Source organism: Bos javanicus, chromosome 3, assembly GCF_032452875.1.
Source record: "Bos javanicus breed banteng chromosome 3, ARS-OSU_banteng_1.0, whole genome shotgun sequence".
Classification (NCBI taxonomy): Eukaryota; Metazoa; Chordata; class Mammalia; order Artiodactyla; family Bovidae; genus Bos; species Bos javanicus.
Genome location: NC_083870.1, coordinates 65,962,516 through 65,978,418, shown reverse-complemented (window position 1 = coordinate 65,978,418; position 15,903 = coordinate 65,962,516). Strand labels below are relative to the sequence as shown.

Sequence of the window (15,903 nt, the reverse complement as noted above, 5' to 3'; positions counted from 1 at the left end):
AATGGAAAACAGAAAAGCTCTGAAGTGAGACTCAACGAACGTTTTCCAGATATATCTAGAAGCCAATGCAGTTCCAGTAATGAATGAGGTAAAGTGTGGTGAGTGTAAGATCATAGATCACAGGGGCTGATCAAATAGATTACAGGATGATTGTTCAATACGTAGCAGAGTTTTCCTTATCATATATTAACTAATCACAATACAATACCTAATGCACTTTAAGTTTTAATAAGTTATTCATAGAATGCTATATATCTATGCTAGTTTAGCTTTTAGAAATAAAACTATTTACAATTATATAACAATTTACAGTTAACCACGTGCTTTCTCACCCACTTTGTTTAATCTGATCCTCCAAAGAGCCTTGTGAAGAGGGTATTGTATTAAGAGACTAAGATATGTCAAAACTGTATTTAAGACCTGGTGGCTCGGGGGTAAAGAATCCACCTGCCAAGCAGGAGATGTGGGTTCAATTTCTGAGTTTGGAAGATCCCCTGCAGAAGGAAAGGGCAACCTACTGCAGGATACTTGCCTGGGAAATCCCACGGACAGAGGAGCTTGGCAGACTATAGTCCATGGGGTTGCAAAAGAGTTGGACATGACTCAGTGACTAAACAACAATAACAAATCATTGATAAGTGGAGTAAAGCAGAATCAAACATAAATCTTCAGATTAAATATTTATTAAAGAAAATATTGCTGGTGGTTTAGTCACTATTCTGCGTCCAAATCTTGCGATCCCATAGACTGAATCCCACCAGGATCCTTTGTCCTTGGGATTCTCCAGGCAAGAACACTGGAGTGGGTGGCCATTCCTTTCTCCAGAGGATCTTCCTGACCCAGGGATCAAATCCAGGTCTCCCCATCACAGGCAGATTCTTTACTGAGTCAGTAGGGAAGCCCATATGTACACTACCATGCATAAAATTATATTGGCTTCTCTGGTGGCTCAATCAGTAAGGAATATGCCTGCAATGCAGGAGACCCAGGTTTGATCCCTGGGTCAGGAAGAACCCCTGGGGAAGGAAATGGCAACCCCTCAGTATTCTTGCCTGAGAAATCCCACAGAGGGAGGAGCCTGGCCAGCTACAGTCAGGGTCATGAGTTGGACACAATTTAGTGACTAAACCAAACTACCAACACATAGGCAAGGCAGAGAAACCAGAGATCAAATTGTCAACATCTGTTAGGTCACATAAAAAGCAAGAGAATTCCAGAAAAAACATCTACTTCTGATTCATTGACTAAAGGTTTGACTTTGTGGATCACAACAAACTATTCAATTCAGTTCAGTTCAGTTCACTTCAGTTGATCAGTCGTGTCTGACTCTTTGCGACCCCATGAACCGCAGCACGTCAGGCCTCCCTGTCCATCACCAACTCCCAGAGTCCACCCAAACCCATGTCCATTGAGTTGGTGATGCCATCCAACCATCTCATCCTCTGTTGTCCCTTTCTCCTGCTGCCTTCAATCTTTGCCAGCATCAGGGTCTTTTCAAATGAGTCAGCTCTTTGCATCAAGTGGCCAAAGTATTGGAGTTTCAGCTTCAACATCAGTCCTTCCAATGAATACCCAAGACTGATCTCCTTTAGGATGGACTGGTTGGATCTCCTTGCAGTCCAAGGGACTCTCAAGAGTCTTCTCCAATACCACAGTTCAAAAGCATCAATTCTTTGGCACTCAGCTTTCTTTATAGTCCAACTCTCACATCCATACATGACCACTGGAAAAACCATAACCTTGACTAGATGGACCTTTGTTGGCAAAGTCATGTCTCTATTTTTTAATATGCTATCTAGGTTGGTCATAACTTTCCTTCCAAGGAGTAAGCATCTTTTAATTTCATGGCTGCAGTCACCATCTGCAGTGATTTTGGAGCCCAGAAAAATAAAGTCAGCCACTATTTCCACTGTTTCCCCATCTATTTGCCATGAAGTGATGGGACCGGATGCCATGATCTTAGTTTTCTGAATGCTGAGCTTTAAGCCAACTTTTTCACTCTCCTCTTTCACTTTCATTAAGAGGCTCTTTAGTTCTTCTTCACTTTCTGCCATAAGGGTGGTATCATCTGCATATCTGAGGTAATTGATATTTCTCCTGGCAATCTTGATTCTAGTTTGTGCTTCCTCCAGCCCAGCATTTCTCATGATATACTCTGCATATAAGTTAAATAAGCTGGGTGATAATATACAGCCTTGACGTACTCCTTTTCCTATTTGGAACCAGTCTGTTGTTCCATGTCCAGTTCTAACTGTTGCTTCCTGACCTGCATACAGATATCTCAGGAGGCAGATCAGGTGGTCTGGTATTCCCATCTCTTTCAGAATTTTCCACAGTTTATTGTGATCCGCACTGTCAAGGCTTTGGCATAGTCAATAAAGCAGAAATAGATGTTTTTCTGGAATTCTCTTGTTTTTTTGACGATCCAGCAGATATTGGCAATTTGATCTCTGGTTCCTCTGCCTTTTCTAAAACCAGCTTGAATGTTTGGAAGTTCACGGTTCACATATTGCTGAAGCCTGGCTTGGAGAATTTTAAGCATCACTTTATTAGCGTGTGAGATGAGTGCAACTGTGCGACAGTTTGAGCATTCTTTGGTATTGCCTTTCTTTGGAACTGGAATGAAAACTGACCATTTCCAGTCCTGTGGCCACTGCTGAGTTTTCCAAATTTGCTGGCATATTCAGTGTAGTATTTTCACAACATCATCTTTCCGGATTTGAAATAGCTCAACTGGAATTCCATCACCTCCACTAGCTTTGTTCATAGTGATGCTTCCTAAGGCTGTGGAAAATTCTTAAAGTGGTGGGAATATCAGACCACCTTACTTGCCTCCTGCAAAACCTGTTTGCAGGTTAAGAAGCAACAGCTGGAATCAGACATGGAACAATAGACTGGTTCCAAATTGGGAATGGAGTATGTCAAAGCTCGTATACTGTCACTCTGCTTATTTAACTTATATGCAGAGTACATCATATGAAATGCCGGGCTGGACAAAGCACAAGCTGGAATTAAGATTTCTGGGAGAAATATCAATAACCTCCAATATGCAGAGAACACCACCCTTATGGCAGAAAATGAAGAAGAATTAAAGAGCCTCATGATGAAGGTGAAAGAGGAGAGTAAAAGCTGGCTTAAAACTCAACATTCAGAAAACTAAGATCAAGATATCTCGTCCCATCACTTCATGACAAATAGATGGGGAAACAATGGAAATAGTGAGAGATTTTTTTTTTTTTTGGCTCCAAAATCACTGCAGATGTTTTTTGCAGCCATGAAATTAAAAGACGCTTGCCCCTTAGAAGAAAAGCTATGACCAACCTAGACAGCGTATTAAAAAGCAGAGACATTACTTTGCCGACAAAGCTATGGTTTTTCCAGTAGTCATGTATGGATGTGAGAGCTGGACTATAAAGAAAGCTCAGTGCCAAAGAATTGATGCTTTTGAACTGTGGTGTTGGAGAAGACTCTTGAGGGTCTCTTGGACAGCAAGGAGATCAAACCAGTCACTCCTAAAAGAAATAAACTCTGAATATTCATTGAAAGGACTGATACTGAAACTGAAGCTCCAGTACTTTGGCCACCTGATGTGAAGAACTGACCTATTAGAAAAGACCCTCATGCTGGGAAAGATTGAAGGCAGGCGAAGAAGGGGACGACAGAGGATGAGATGGCATCACCGACTCAATGGATATAAGTTTGAGCAAGCTCTGGGAGACAGTGAAGGACTGGGAAGCCTGTCATGATGCAGTCCATGGGGTTGCAAAGAGTCAGACATGACTGAGTAACTGAAGAATAACAACAAATATGTAAAACAGCTAGTGGGAAACTGCTGTACAGCACAGGGAGCTCAGCTGAAGGCTTTGGATGGCCTAGATGGGTAGGATGGGGGGTGGGGTGGAAGGGAGGTTCAAGAGGGAGGGAAATTTATACATATATAGCTGATTCTCTTTATTATACAGAAGAAACTAATACAATATTGTAAAGCAATTACACCCCAATTAAAATAACATAGAAAAACCATGAGACCACGTAAAAGAACAATGTATTTTTTTCTAGGATCAAAAGGTCATTTGCATTTAGTATCTGAAAATATCTAAACTTATTTTCCATTCTTAAAACATTTCACTCCTTCTTTTTCCCTCAGCAGAATGCCTATCAATGTTTAGGTCTGAGCTACTAGTTATTTGGATTTTCCATACACTTTAGTTTCTCTCTACATCAGGCATCTTTCTTTACAGTGACAAATCTGGATTGTATGTAAGCATATATAGTGATCCCTTGATAGTCACAGGTGATTGATTCCAGGACTCCTGTGCATCCTGAAAACCACAGATGCTTGAGTGACTTCCAGAAAATAGGGTTTGCATCTAATTTATGCACATCTTCTCAGATATTTTAAATCATCTCTAGATTACTTATAATATACAATAAAATGTAAATGCTATGTAAATAATTGATGGCCTGCAATAAATTCAAGTTTTGCTTTTTGGAACTTTCTGGAATTTTTTCCCCTCAAATATTTTCCATCTGTGTTTGGTTGAATTCATGGATGTGGAACCTGTGGATATGGAAGGTTGACTATATGTTCTTTGAGTCCCCTGTTTCTCATAAACATGCAAATACAATTTTCAATTTGCATGACAACCTTGCCCAGCTTCAAGGTTCTCTAAATGGAGCTTCTGAGGCACTTTAATCATGTACTGGGACTGAAATTCAATTGAAAGCCCAAGAAACCATCAACGGTATGCAGCAAACCATATGATTTCCTGTTTTCCCGTTCACTTTTAGGTCTATAGAAAACCTAAATGCTTGGTTATTTCTAATCATATTTTTTTCATTATATGGTTTTAATTATATATGGATTTGAAAAAAGATTTAGAATAACAATAAAATAGTAAAGTGAAAAAAAAAAGAGTAAAGTGGTCTCAGATACTTTCTTTAGGAAAAAACATTATAAACTTCTCTATGATTTCACTGTAATCAGCACCCAAATCCCTCGAAATATTGTTTTATATGACAATTATTAACCAAACATTTCCCTCATTACAAAAGTAATATTTGTCTCTTTGATATGTTTTTATAACTTATTCCTTAAAGGTACAGAGATTTCCAAAATGAAAAATGTACTTTTAAAACTAAAATGTAGTTTAATTTCAGAGATCAAATACCTAAAATTCTTTGGTATTCATTAGAAAGTATAAAAAGCACTGAAAGTACCAAGCTATTTATTTTTAGCTACACATTTTTTTGATTTAGCTCATTTTATTTGTTTTAATATTTTTGGCTGTGATGGATCTTCAGTGCTGTGTGGGCTTTCTCTACTTTCAGCAAGCAGGGGCTATGCTTTAGCTGCCTTGTGTGGGCTTCTCTTTGCAGTGGCTTCTCTAGTTGCAGAGCATGCGCTCTAGGATGTGGGCTTCAGTAGTTCGGAGCATGTGGGCTCAACAGTTGCGGTTCCTGGGCTCTAGAGCACAGCCTCAATAGTTGAGGTGCATGTGCTTAGGTGCTCTGTGGCATGCAGGGTCTTCCCAGACCAGGGATTGAACCCTTGTCTCCTGTATTGGCAGGCAAATTCCGAGCCACTGGGGAAGCCCCCAAAATATTTTATAGAAAAATTAGCTGAAATCACTTTACTCTTTGACTTTGTTTTTTTTTTTTAATTTTATTTTATTTTTAAACTTTACATAATTGTATTAGTTTTGCCAAATATCAAAATGAATCTGGTTTCTCTTCAGATCGTATAAATCTTTCGCCTTTTACTCTTTGATTTTGAATTTGTAGGTTTAAACTCAAGAATTCACATATAATTAAAGTGACACAACAAAAAAACTCATTTCTTTGAATGTTTCACAATAATAATCAATAGTCACTGGAATTTCAACTTACCTTTATGTGACTTAATGTAAATGTTACTTTTTCAAGTTCGTATAATGTGGGTGGGTTTGAGCTAATTGAGAGTGAAATTACTGAAGAGATGACTCTTCCCTCTTCTTCAGCTTTATCATAACTTTGAGGTTCCAATAAGTTGTCAGATGATGAAAACAGAGGACCAATGCTCTTATAATATAAAAATGCAACTGCAACACTGCCTGTCAATCAAATAAAGGCATTCAGAAAAATTCTTAAAATAAACATAGAAGAGGCAGTTATACACATTCCCAGATACTGAAATGTGGGTCTTATTATATCTATGCTCACATCATCAAACAATATTAAAACAGGTTCTCTGACCTCTATGACTCTGATCATGGATTGTAGCATCTCCTTGGCACAAACTATAGTTAGGAGAAATTCTGTCCTAGATAAATTTACATCTAAGTGCTGAGTAAGAACCAAGGTGTTAGGTATACTTACTTGAAAAATAAAATCTTGACTTACTACATTGCTGGACAAGTGTATGAATTAGAAAGATACTGGTAAAAAATTATTGTATAACAAAAAATACATATTTCTTTATAGTGTTACGAAAGTTTATAACTGAAGAGTTGTGAGATGCCACTGAGTTCAGCCTCATGCCCACTGAAATGTTTCCTATTTAAATTGATGACATACGCAGTCTCAGGGTAGGGAATTTATTGGCTTTCAAGGCAGCCATTTATCTGCACCCTCAGACTCCCCAGATGTAGCACATAACCCAATACTAGGAATGTTACCAGATCAGTCCATACTATCTCATGACTATTTTTTCCTTAGCCTGGACTCTGCACCTACTTTAGTGGATCTCAAATTGCCTCTGTTTTTGTAGAAGTTCATTATCACTGATATTAATTGTGTGAACAACTCAACATCAGCATCTATCGTCTTTTAAAATTCCCATCTTCACTTACGTCATGTAACTTCTCTGCTGTATAGAATAATAGACAGTAAATTGAGGAATTTATATTCAGAATTTATTTATTTAGAATTAGAAGTTCTGGTTTTAGTCATTGCTTACACTTGTCTGTCCCTGGGTAAACATGAACATTCTCATGTAAAACATCATGAGTGAATAGTGATACTCCCCCTGGCTATCTACTTGGATAAGGTGGAGACCATGTACTGTCACTATATGAGAGAGCTGTCTGTAAAATTTAAGATGCTATATTAAGATGATTATTGCTATACTTAATAACTGGAAACATTATATGCTTGCTTCGATGCTTGAACAACTTAGGAATAACTCTACCATATTCATTTGTTTCCTCAAATTTGTGACACCAGTAAATAATCTGAAAAGCACAAAATAATCACAATCATTAATACAAATGTGACAATGTCATCAAAAACAAAGGATTGTGATACAAAGCTGGAACTCTCCACATCACAATTTAATACATTTATTAGTAAATAGTATTCTTTGGATATCATTATGTGAGCTAGAAGTTGCAAAAATATATCAATATGCTTTCTATCTCAGTCTAGAAAGGTACCAAAGACACCGCTAAGAGTCTTGCTGATATTCAGATACGTTACATATTTTCCTAAACTGTCAGCTCAGAGAAATGTTAGTATACCATGTTTGATCTAGTGAAATTATGATGGCTCTAGGAGATTGGCAGCTAACCCAGCATTTGCTATGGACAGACCTGGGTCAGAAGCAGAACCTGGAAACCTCTTAGGTGAACCTGACTTAGTCCAGTTGATGAACAAATTCATACAAAAGCAACTTCTCAGAGGTCGTAGGAGGGGATGGTTCAAAATCAAATGAAGCAGCATAAAGATAACATGGATTTAAAACTATGAATCACTCCTATCTTTTTTAAAGGAAACTATTTTTTAACATCAATTTTGAGTAAAAGAAGATGCATACCACATGGAATGGTTCAAAATACCTTTTTAATTTTTTTCTGAATATAGTTTCAATATTTGTTCATTTTTATCATTTGGAACCTATTTTAAATTTCTCACTAATTCTAGGCCTGATCTGGCTTTTAATTTTCATATCAGTTCAGTATCTATTTTTGTAAACCAGTTCATTCATTAATGACAGACACCAAAATTCAGTACACAAAAAATATTAAAAATCCATCTGTGCCTCCTGTATTTTCCTACTGATGACATTATGCAGCTTTTAACTAATACGTGTTTTCATTAACAGATTTTGTCAATAAACGAATAATTGCATGTAGACATCATTGAATGGGTTTGATCAGTTTGTTACACTTGTCCTTCTTTTAAAGATTCAACCTTGAGGAAAACAAATTTTCTTCTTCTGCATTCTTGAGAGCCAGTATTACTGTTCCTTTCAAATGTCAGAGTTTGCATGCATGATTATGAAATATAACAAACCTACTGTACACTCAGACAGGATCTCTTTGAGATATTAATTCCATGACAATTTTATCATCTGTCACTATGATAAGTATTCTCAATGTCTTTATTCTCAGTTTCTAAATCCTACTCAAATTGTCTTTGAAAATACAACAGTTTAACACATTCTTTGGATTTGCTCCTAAATATTATGTGTGTGCTTGGTTAATTAGAATATGATATAATGGGGTAAGAACCATGGGTCCAATGGCAGTATGGCTTAGTTATTTTTGCTTTTTTATGGCCATCTGTTCCCTACTTTTGAATAAAAAATGACAAGAAAAAAATTGAGAGGATAATATCAATGGATTAGAAACACATTTCCCATTAGTGCTGTAAAAATTTTTTTAAAAAGATATTTTTTCTGAGAATGAAAGCACAAACTGCTTTTTAACAATAAAGACAATGTATTTTTTTAAATAAAATGATGTCTATAAAGTGACATATGTGTATTATTACATATATTTTCCATTTTATGTATGATCACCTATACTTGCTTTGAGAAAATATTATAATCATGCTTTCTTTAGGTAATATATTTTGACCTATATGAAAACAACAATATTTCTATTATCAGCAGGGTTGTTACTTTTTTTTTTTTTCCTAAGTGCATTGCACTGAGGACAGATAAATGGTTAAACTAGAATAGCAGCTGCTAGCTTGTCTGTGGTTAGGTGACAAGGAAAACCTGTTCAGGGCTGATTTCTATGTTAACTCCTTCCCTTCAAGTTTTAGTTCTGTATTATCTGTTACATATATAGAGATAAATCCATTAACTTCTCGTGCTTTAGTTTTATTGTCCATAAAATGAGGATGTTAGTTAGATAATTATAAAGTCATCTGCTAGTACTAGCACTCTTGGGTCACATTTCTTAAGAAACCCTGCCTTTAGTGTAGTTGAAGAGTTACTGTACAAAGACTAAGAAATGAACAGAAGAGAAATTCAAGCTTAAACAATAACTTTCTACCTTTTTTGAAAACTATTTCTATTTGTCTTCCTCACACAATCCCAAATTCAGGCTCACAATGGGGAATATGAAGGATTTCTGAAGAAGAACTATTAAAAGGACTTTATTAAAATTATGGCATCCACTGACTGCTGCAAAATGAGGAATAAAACGACAGTTCCTTTGTATATTTCCACTGGGATCCTAACAGTGTTAGACAATTACAGATTTGGAGGGTCAAGGACAAGAAGAATCTAGATATGAGCTAAAATTCTCCCCAGGTATTTTTATCATAATAAAAATATCAAATACAAATATAGAATTTCTACGTATAAACATATTTTTCTATAGAAAACCACACATGTTATAAGCACATATGATACAAGCAAATCTATGGTATTTATTGCAAAACATTGAAATATTGTTTATAAGTTTGTCAAAGTCCTACCATTTGAATCATATGCAGTTTTTCTCTTTGGAAATATCTTTATATTATCTCCATCCATATTCATATGGGGATGAATATATTTTATGTGATGTGAATCAAAAAAGAAAGCTTTGAGAGCTGAAACAAAAATATGAAAATAATAAATTCTCTGACGTTAGTTTAATTAATATATTTAGTTAGAAAGAACTTGATCCATCATTATCATATTTCAACTCTTAATTACATCAGGTAGAATGAATGTATTCTGAACATGATGTCTAGACATTATAATGTGTATTTAAAAATTTAATTCAAGTTCATAGTTTTTTTATTACACTACAGCATTCATCATTTAATTCTATCTCTATTAATAAAAGAAAATATGTACACAAAGAAGCTATAAATCATAATTACTAAAGCAGACAAGAAATTATAATGTATTAGAGGATTATATCTACAACGTAATTTATTATATACAGAGTGACTGAATTAAATTCTTGAGTGATAATTTCCTTACCTGTGCATAGTCACCTTTTTCATGAACGGATACAGAAATTTGTGAGTCACAATGCTTGTTATCTTAATTTTGAGTAACTGGTGAGTCCTGATGACATAAAGATTTTTGTATATCTACTACTGTACAGCAGGATAGTATCCAGAAAATATAATAGAGGTGTATGCGATGATTATTTCAGAAAGTGTACCTTGTTGCCTCAGAGCAACTTTACAGGCAAGCTCAGTTTGATCCAGATTCTTAAAAGTGTCAAGCATGAGATTTCATAAAGCAGGAAATATTCTAATTTGTTATGTTAATTGCTTTATATTACTGAAAGGCAAATGATTCCTAATGAGAAATTAAAATATACTACATTCATGACAAAGATATATGTCCAAAGGATTTCAATGTTAAAAATAAGAATCAGATTATTGCAGAAACAATAAAAATTATGCTTGTGAACTGGTGTTAGAAGTCAGGATGGCATTACCTTTAGGGGTCAGGAGTGGTTGGCAAGGGGGATGAGGGGTCTTCTGAGGTGTTATTATACAGATGTGTTCATTTTGTGAAAATTCATCAACTTATATTCATTTGATAAGTACATTTGTCTTTATATGGGTTATAATTCAATAAAAGTTTGACTTTAAATATATTACATCCAGAAAATCTATTTATACTATCACCGGTCAAGACAGATCCTGCCAAGTCATGAGATAACAAGGAAGTAAGGTTCTCTGAGCATTTAAATGATAAACAGTTCAGAAATAGGAAAAGGTGAAAGTTGCAAGTAGGAGACAAATCTCATGCATTCATCCTTTTTATTCAAACTTCATTCATACCCACTCTTGTGATATGCTTCATCATTTATGTCTGTACTGCCAATTTAATTAACGGCAGTGTAGATACTTTTCATCTCTTTTGAGAATGGCTTCTTTGGAAAACACTATTGCCTTGAAATTGACCTTGACTTCTTACCTATATCACTTGAATTAGTATCAAACTGAGTGGTCTTTTGAAAGTTCTGAGATATCCTTAAGGTAGCCTGCTCAGCAGTATGTATCAGTTTTGTGAGATGAGTTATTCTCTGATTTGTAGATAACTTGTCCCAAACTGTAAATGTATCCTTTTGAACAAAATTATTCAGAGTTTTTACAAATTCCTGTTGAAAAAAAGTGTACCTTTTAAAAATGTTGGAATCTTACATTAATCACAGATGTAAGGAAACTTTTAAACTTATATTGAGTTAAAGCTCAACATACTTACAGTAAGAGTTGAATTAGAAGAGGTGTCCTTGGCTGAATTCGAGCTGTTCATATAACCCAATAATGGGGATGATTCAGCTAATACTTCTGTATATGCAATTATATCCATCGGTGAAAGATCTTTCAAAGAATTTCTATAGACTTCTCGTAGCAAAGCCACAGGTTCTTCTATGTGTCTAATCTGAACAAATATGAGTTCAGAAAAAGAAAACCAGCTTAAAGCACTATTGGGTCTTTACAAGAATACAGGTTACATGTTAAATATGTTTTTTTCACTCCTACACATAAGCTATCAGACTACAACTAAATCCCAACATGAAGCAATGAAACCTGAAAGTATTTATAAAGGATTAGCAAATAGCTTAAAAAGCACAGAAGTTACTTCAGAAAGGCAATGTACATTTGAATTTATCATTTTAAACTAGCTTTTAAAATGTATAATAAATTATGACTTAATTTGAATTAGGTTTTAGTAAACCAGAAATTTTTTTACATGATAAAATGGCAATTTGCTTTACCTGATTGCTAATGAGTCATGTTGAAACTCACTTCTAATCATAGGACAATAATTTCATGGACGTCTTACTCTTTGGAATAATATTGCTTTGGTGCACAAAATCTAATTGCATACAACTATGTCTCCTTAGAATGTGGATATGGCCTGTGATCAAAATGTGTTTTTACTATTTTACCCACCAAATTTCTTAACACGTTGTAATAACTTGCCAGTGTACAGAATAGTGAAAAAGTAACTTATATTAAATATATGTCTTCTTCAGTATTTTGGGGATTTTCAAATTAATTTTATCTGACACCCAAACAAAATACTTGGATCTTTATATGTAAATATTTTCAACTCTACATGAAGATCAACAGTTTGTTACTCTTAAAAAAAATGTGCCTTTGGAAAGATTATAACTGAAACTAAAATGTCAAAACAGAATAAAATTTAATTCAACTCTTTTACTCACTTTTGTTAAAGTTTTATTAATATTTTCAGCAACACAGGCATTATCTAAATGGCAGTCTGGATTCACAATTTCTGTAGAAAAAAATAGTTATGTATTAAGTTTCAAAAAATATTTTCCCTAAGATAATTATATTGATTCCAATGATTTTGCTCACTTATTTAGATATTAAGACACATTCTTAACATTTGAGTTTTATTTTTATTTATTCATGAAAGTTCATTTATTTAAAACATTTTTTATTATTATTTAAGTTTTACTCCTCATAAAAATTCACTTATTTTTATTTGTTAAAATGCAAACTATTTTATGGAAAATAGAAAATTATAGTTACTGAAAGGAAATAGGGTATATGGGGTCAGTGGTAAAGAACCCGCCTACCAGTGCAGGAGATGGGGTCTGATCCCTGGGTTGGGAAGAGCCCCTGGAGAAAGAAATGACAACTCACTCCAGTGTTTTTGCCTGGGAAACCCCATGGACAGAAGGAGCCTGGCAGTCTACAGTGCATGGAGTCACAAGAGTTGGACATGACTTAGTGACTAAACAACAATTACATAAAACATGTGATCTACATTTGCCATTAAATAAAACATCTTCCATTATTTCATTTTGTAGATAAAGGACTACTGGCACGTTTCTTGGAAGATGTAGCTCTTTGATACTTCAAAACTATGCAGTCATATTTTATATAGTGCTTTAAGATTTTGTTTTTTGATGTGGACCATTTTTAAAGTCTTTATTGAATTTGTTACTAGTGGCTCAGCTGGTAAAGAATCCACCTACAATGCGGGAGACCTGGGTTTGATCCCTGAGTTGGGAAGATCGCCTGGAGAAGTGAAAGGCTACCCACTTCAGTATTCTGGCCTGGAGAATTCCATAGACTATATAGTCCATGGGGTTGCAAAGAGTCGGACATGACTGAGTGACTTTCACTTTTTTGGCTGTGAGGCATGTGGGATCTTAGTTTCTCAACCAGGGATTGAACTTGCACCCCCCTGTATTGGAAGGTGAAGTCTTAACCACTGGACCACCAGAGAAGTCCCCATAGTGCTTTGATAACATATAAAATTAAATAGTATATTTATTTTGGCAATAAATGCTATCAATAGGTATAAACAGTGATTTCCTGTGGATGTCTGATAACCTTCCCTGCAGGAACAGTTATAGCCACCATTAATTTTTTTACACAGTTCATTTTCACCACAGGCAAATGATTCACTGTCCTCATCAATATCTGGAAATATTTGAAAAATAAAGATTTTAATCTAGTGCTCATATAGTTGCTACTTTGTTGATAATAGTATTACATACTGTTAGTAATTTCATATCAAATTACATAAGAAAGCAAGACAAGTGCCATCATCTGGAAAAGGACAGGGCAAACTTAGCTGCATATATTTTCAACTTTCTTTTGGTCAATCCATTTGGACAGTATATTGAAAATGTTATTCATAGACCAACACTTGAATTGCTTTCTGAACAGCAGGATTCATCAGCAAAATTATTAAGTCATAATTTCCATCATTGATGATGCAATGTTTATTCCTAATTAAATAATAATCTAATTTCAAAAACACATTTAGAAACAAACATTCTCTGTTTTCTAGTATTAAACTGATTGAACAACTCAGTTTAGAATAACCTGGAGGGCAAAAAAAAAAAAAAAGAGTAGCCCATTTTCTTTCCAAAGCTTCATTTTTCCATATGTGCATGCTAAGTTGTTTCAGTTCAGTTCAGTTGCTCAGTTGTGTCCAACTCTTTGCGACCCCATGAACCGTAGCATGCGAGGCCTCCCTGTCCGTCATCAAATCCCGGAGTCCACCTAAACCCTGTCCATCGAGTTGGTGATGCCGTTCAACCATCTCATACTCTGTCGTCCCCTTCTCCTCCTGCCCTCAATCTTTCGCAGTATCAGGGTCTTTTCCAGTGAGTCAGCTCTTTGCATCAGGTGGCCAAAGTATTGGAGTTTCAGCTTCAACATCAGTCCTTCCAATGAACACCCAGGATTGATCTCCTTTAGGATGGACTGGCTGGATCTCCTTGCAGTCCAAGGGACTCTCAAAGAGTCTTCTCCAACACCACAGTTCAAAAGCATCAAGTCTTCAGTGCTCAGCTTTCTTTATAGTCCAACTCTCACATCCATGCATGACCACTGGAAAAAACATAGCCTTGACTAGATGGACCTTTGTTGGCAAAGTAATGTGGTTTTTTAATATGCTGTCTACGTTGGTCATAACTTTCCTTCCAAGGAGTAAGCGTCTTTTAATTTCATGGCTGCAGTCACCATCTGCAGTGATTATGGAGCCCAGAAAAATAAAGTCAACCACTGTTTCCCACTGTTTCCCCATCTGTTTGCCATGAAGTGATGGGACCAGATGCCATGATCTTAGTTTTCTGAATGTTGAACTTTAAGCCAACTTTTTTACTCTCCTCTTTCACTTTCATCAAGGGGCTCTTTAGTTCCTCTTCACTTTCTACCATAAGGGTGGTGTCATCATGCACATATGAGATTATTGATATTTCTCCCAGCAATCTTGATTCCAGCTTGTGCTTCATCCAGCCCAGCGTTTCTCATGATGTATACTGCATATAAGTTAAATAAGCAGGGTGATAATATACAGCCTTGACATACTCCTTTTCCTATTTGGAACCAGTCTGTTGTTCCATGTCCAGTTCTAACTGGTGCTTCCTGACTTGCATACAGGTTTCTCAAGAGGCAAGTCAGGTGGTCTGGTATTCCCATCTCTTCAGAATTTTCCACAGTTTATTGTGATCCACACAGTCAAAGGCTTTGGCATAGTCAGTAAAGCAGATATAGATGGTTTTCTTGAACTCTCTTGCTTTTTCAATGATCCAGTGGATGTTGGCAATTTGATCTCTGGTTCCTCTGCCTTTTCTAAAACCAGCTTGAACATCTGGAAGTTCACAGTTCACATATTGCTGAAGCCTGGCTTGGAGAATTTTAAGCATTACTTTACTAGCATGTGAGATGAGTGCAATTGTGAGGTAGTTTGAGCATTCTTTGGCATTGCCTTTCTTTGGGATTGGAATTAAACTGACCTTTTCCAGTCCTGTGGCCACTGTTTAGCTTTCCAAATTTGCTGGCATATTGAGTGCAGCACTTTCACAGCATCATCTTTCAGGATTTGAAATAGCTCAACTGGAATTCCATCACCTCCACTAGCTTTGTTCATAGTGATGCTTCCTAAGGCCCCCTTGACTTCACATTACAGGATGTCTGGCTCTAGGTGAGTGATCACACCATCGTGATTATCTGGGTCGTGAAGCTCTTTTTTGTACAGTTCTTCTGTGTATTCTTGCCACCTCTTCTTAATATCTTCTGCTTCTGTTAAGTCCCTACCATTTCTGTCCTTTATTGAGCCCATCTTTGCATGAAATGTTGCCTTGGTATCTCTAATTTTCTTGAAGAGATCCCTAGTCTTTCTTATTCTATTATTTTCCTCTATTTCTTTGCATTGATCACTGAGGAAGGCTTTCTTATCTCTCCTTG

At 35.8% G+C, this 15,903-nt stretch overlaps 1 protein-coding gene across 4 annotated transcripts in view; it reads right to left on the bottom strand.

Moving 5' to 3' along the window:
* ADGRL4 (adhesion G protein-coupled receptor L4) overlaps positions 1-15,903 on the bottom strand; it is a 140,774-nt gene that overhangs the window by 39,685 nt on the left and 85,186 nt on the right. For all 4 annotated transcript variants that reach the window (XM_061411482.1, XM_061411484.1, XM_061411486.1 and 1 more), the window contains 5 exons: positions 12,396-12,466; positions 11,426-11,605; positions 11,138-11,321; positions 9,688-9,804; positions 5,890-6,092 (listed from right to left, as the gene is read on the bottom strand). In XM_061411482.1, the coding sequence (XP_061267466.1) occupies positions 5,890-6,092; positions 9,688-9,804; positions 11,138-11,321; positions 11,426-11,605; positions 12,396-12,466 (755 nt within the window). The remainder of the gene's footprint in view (positions 1-5,889; positions 6,093-9,687; positions 9,805-11,137; positions 11,322-11,425; positions 11,606-12,395; positions 12,467-15,903) is intronic.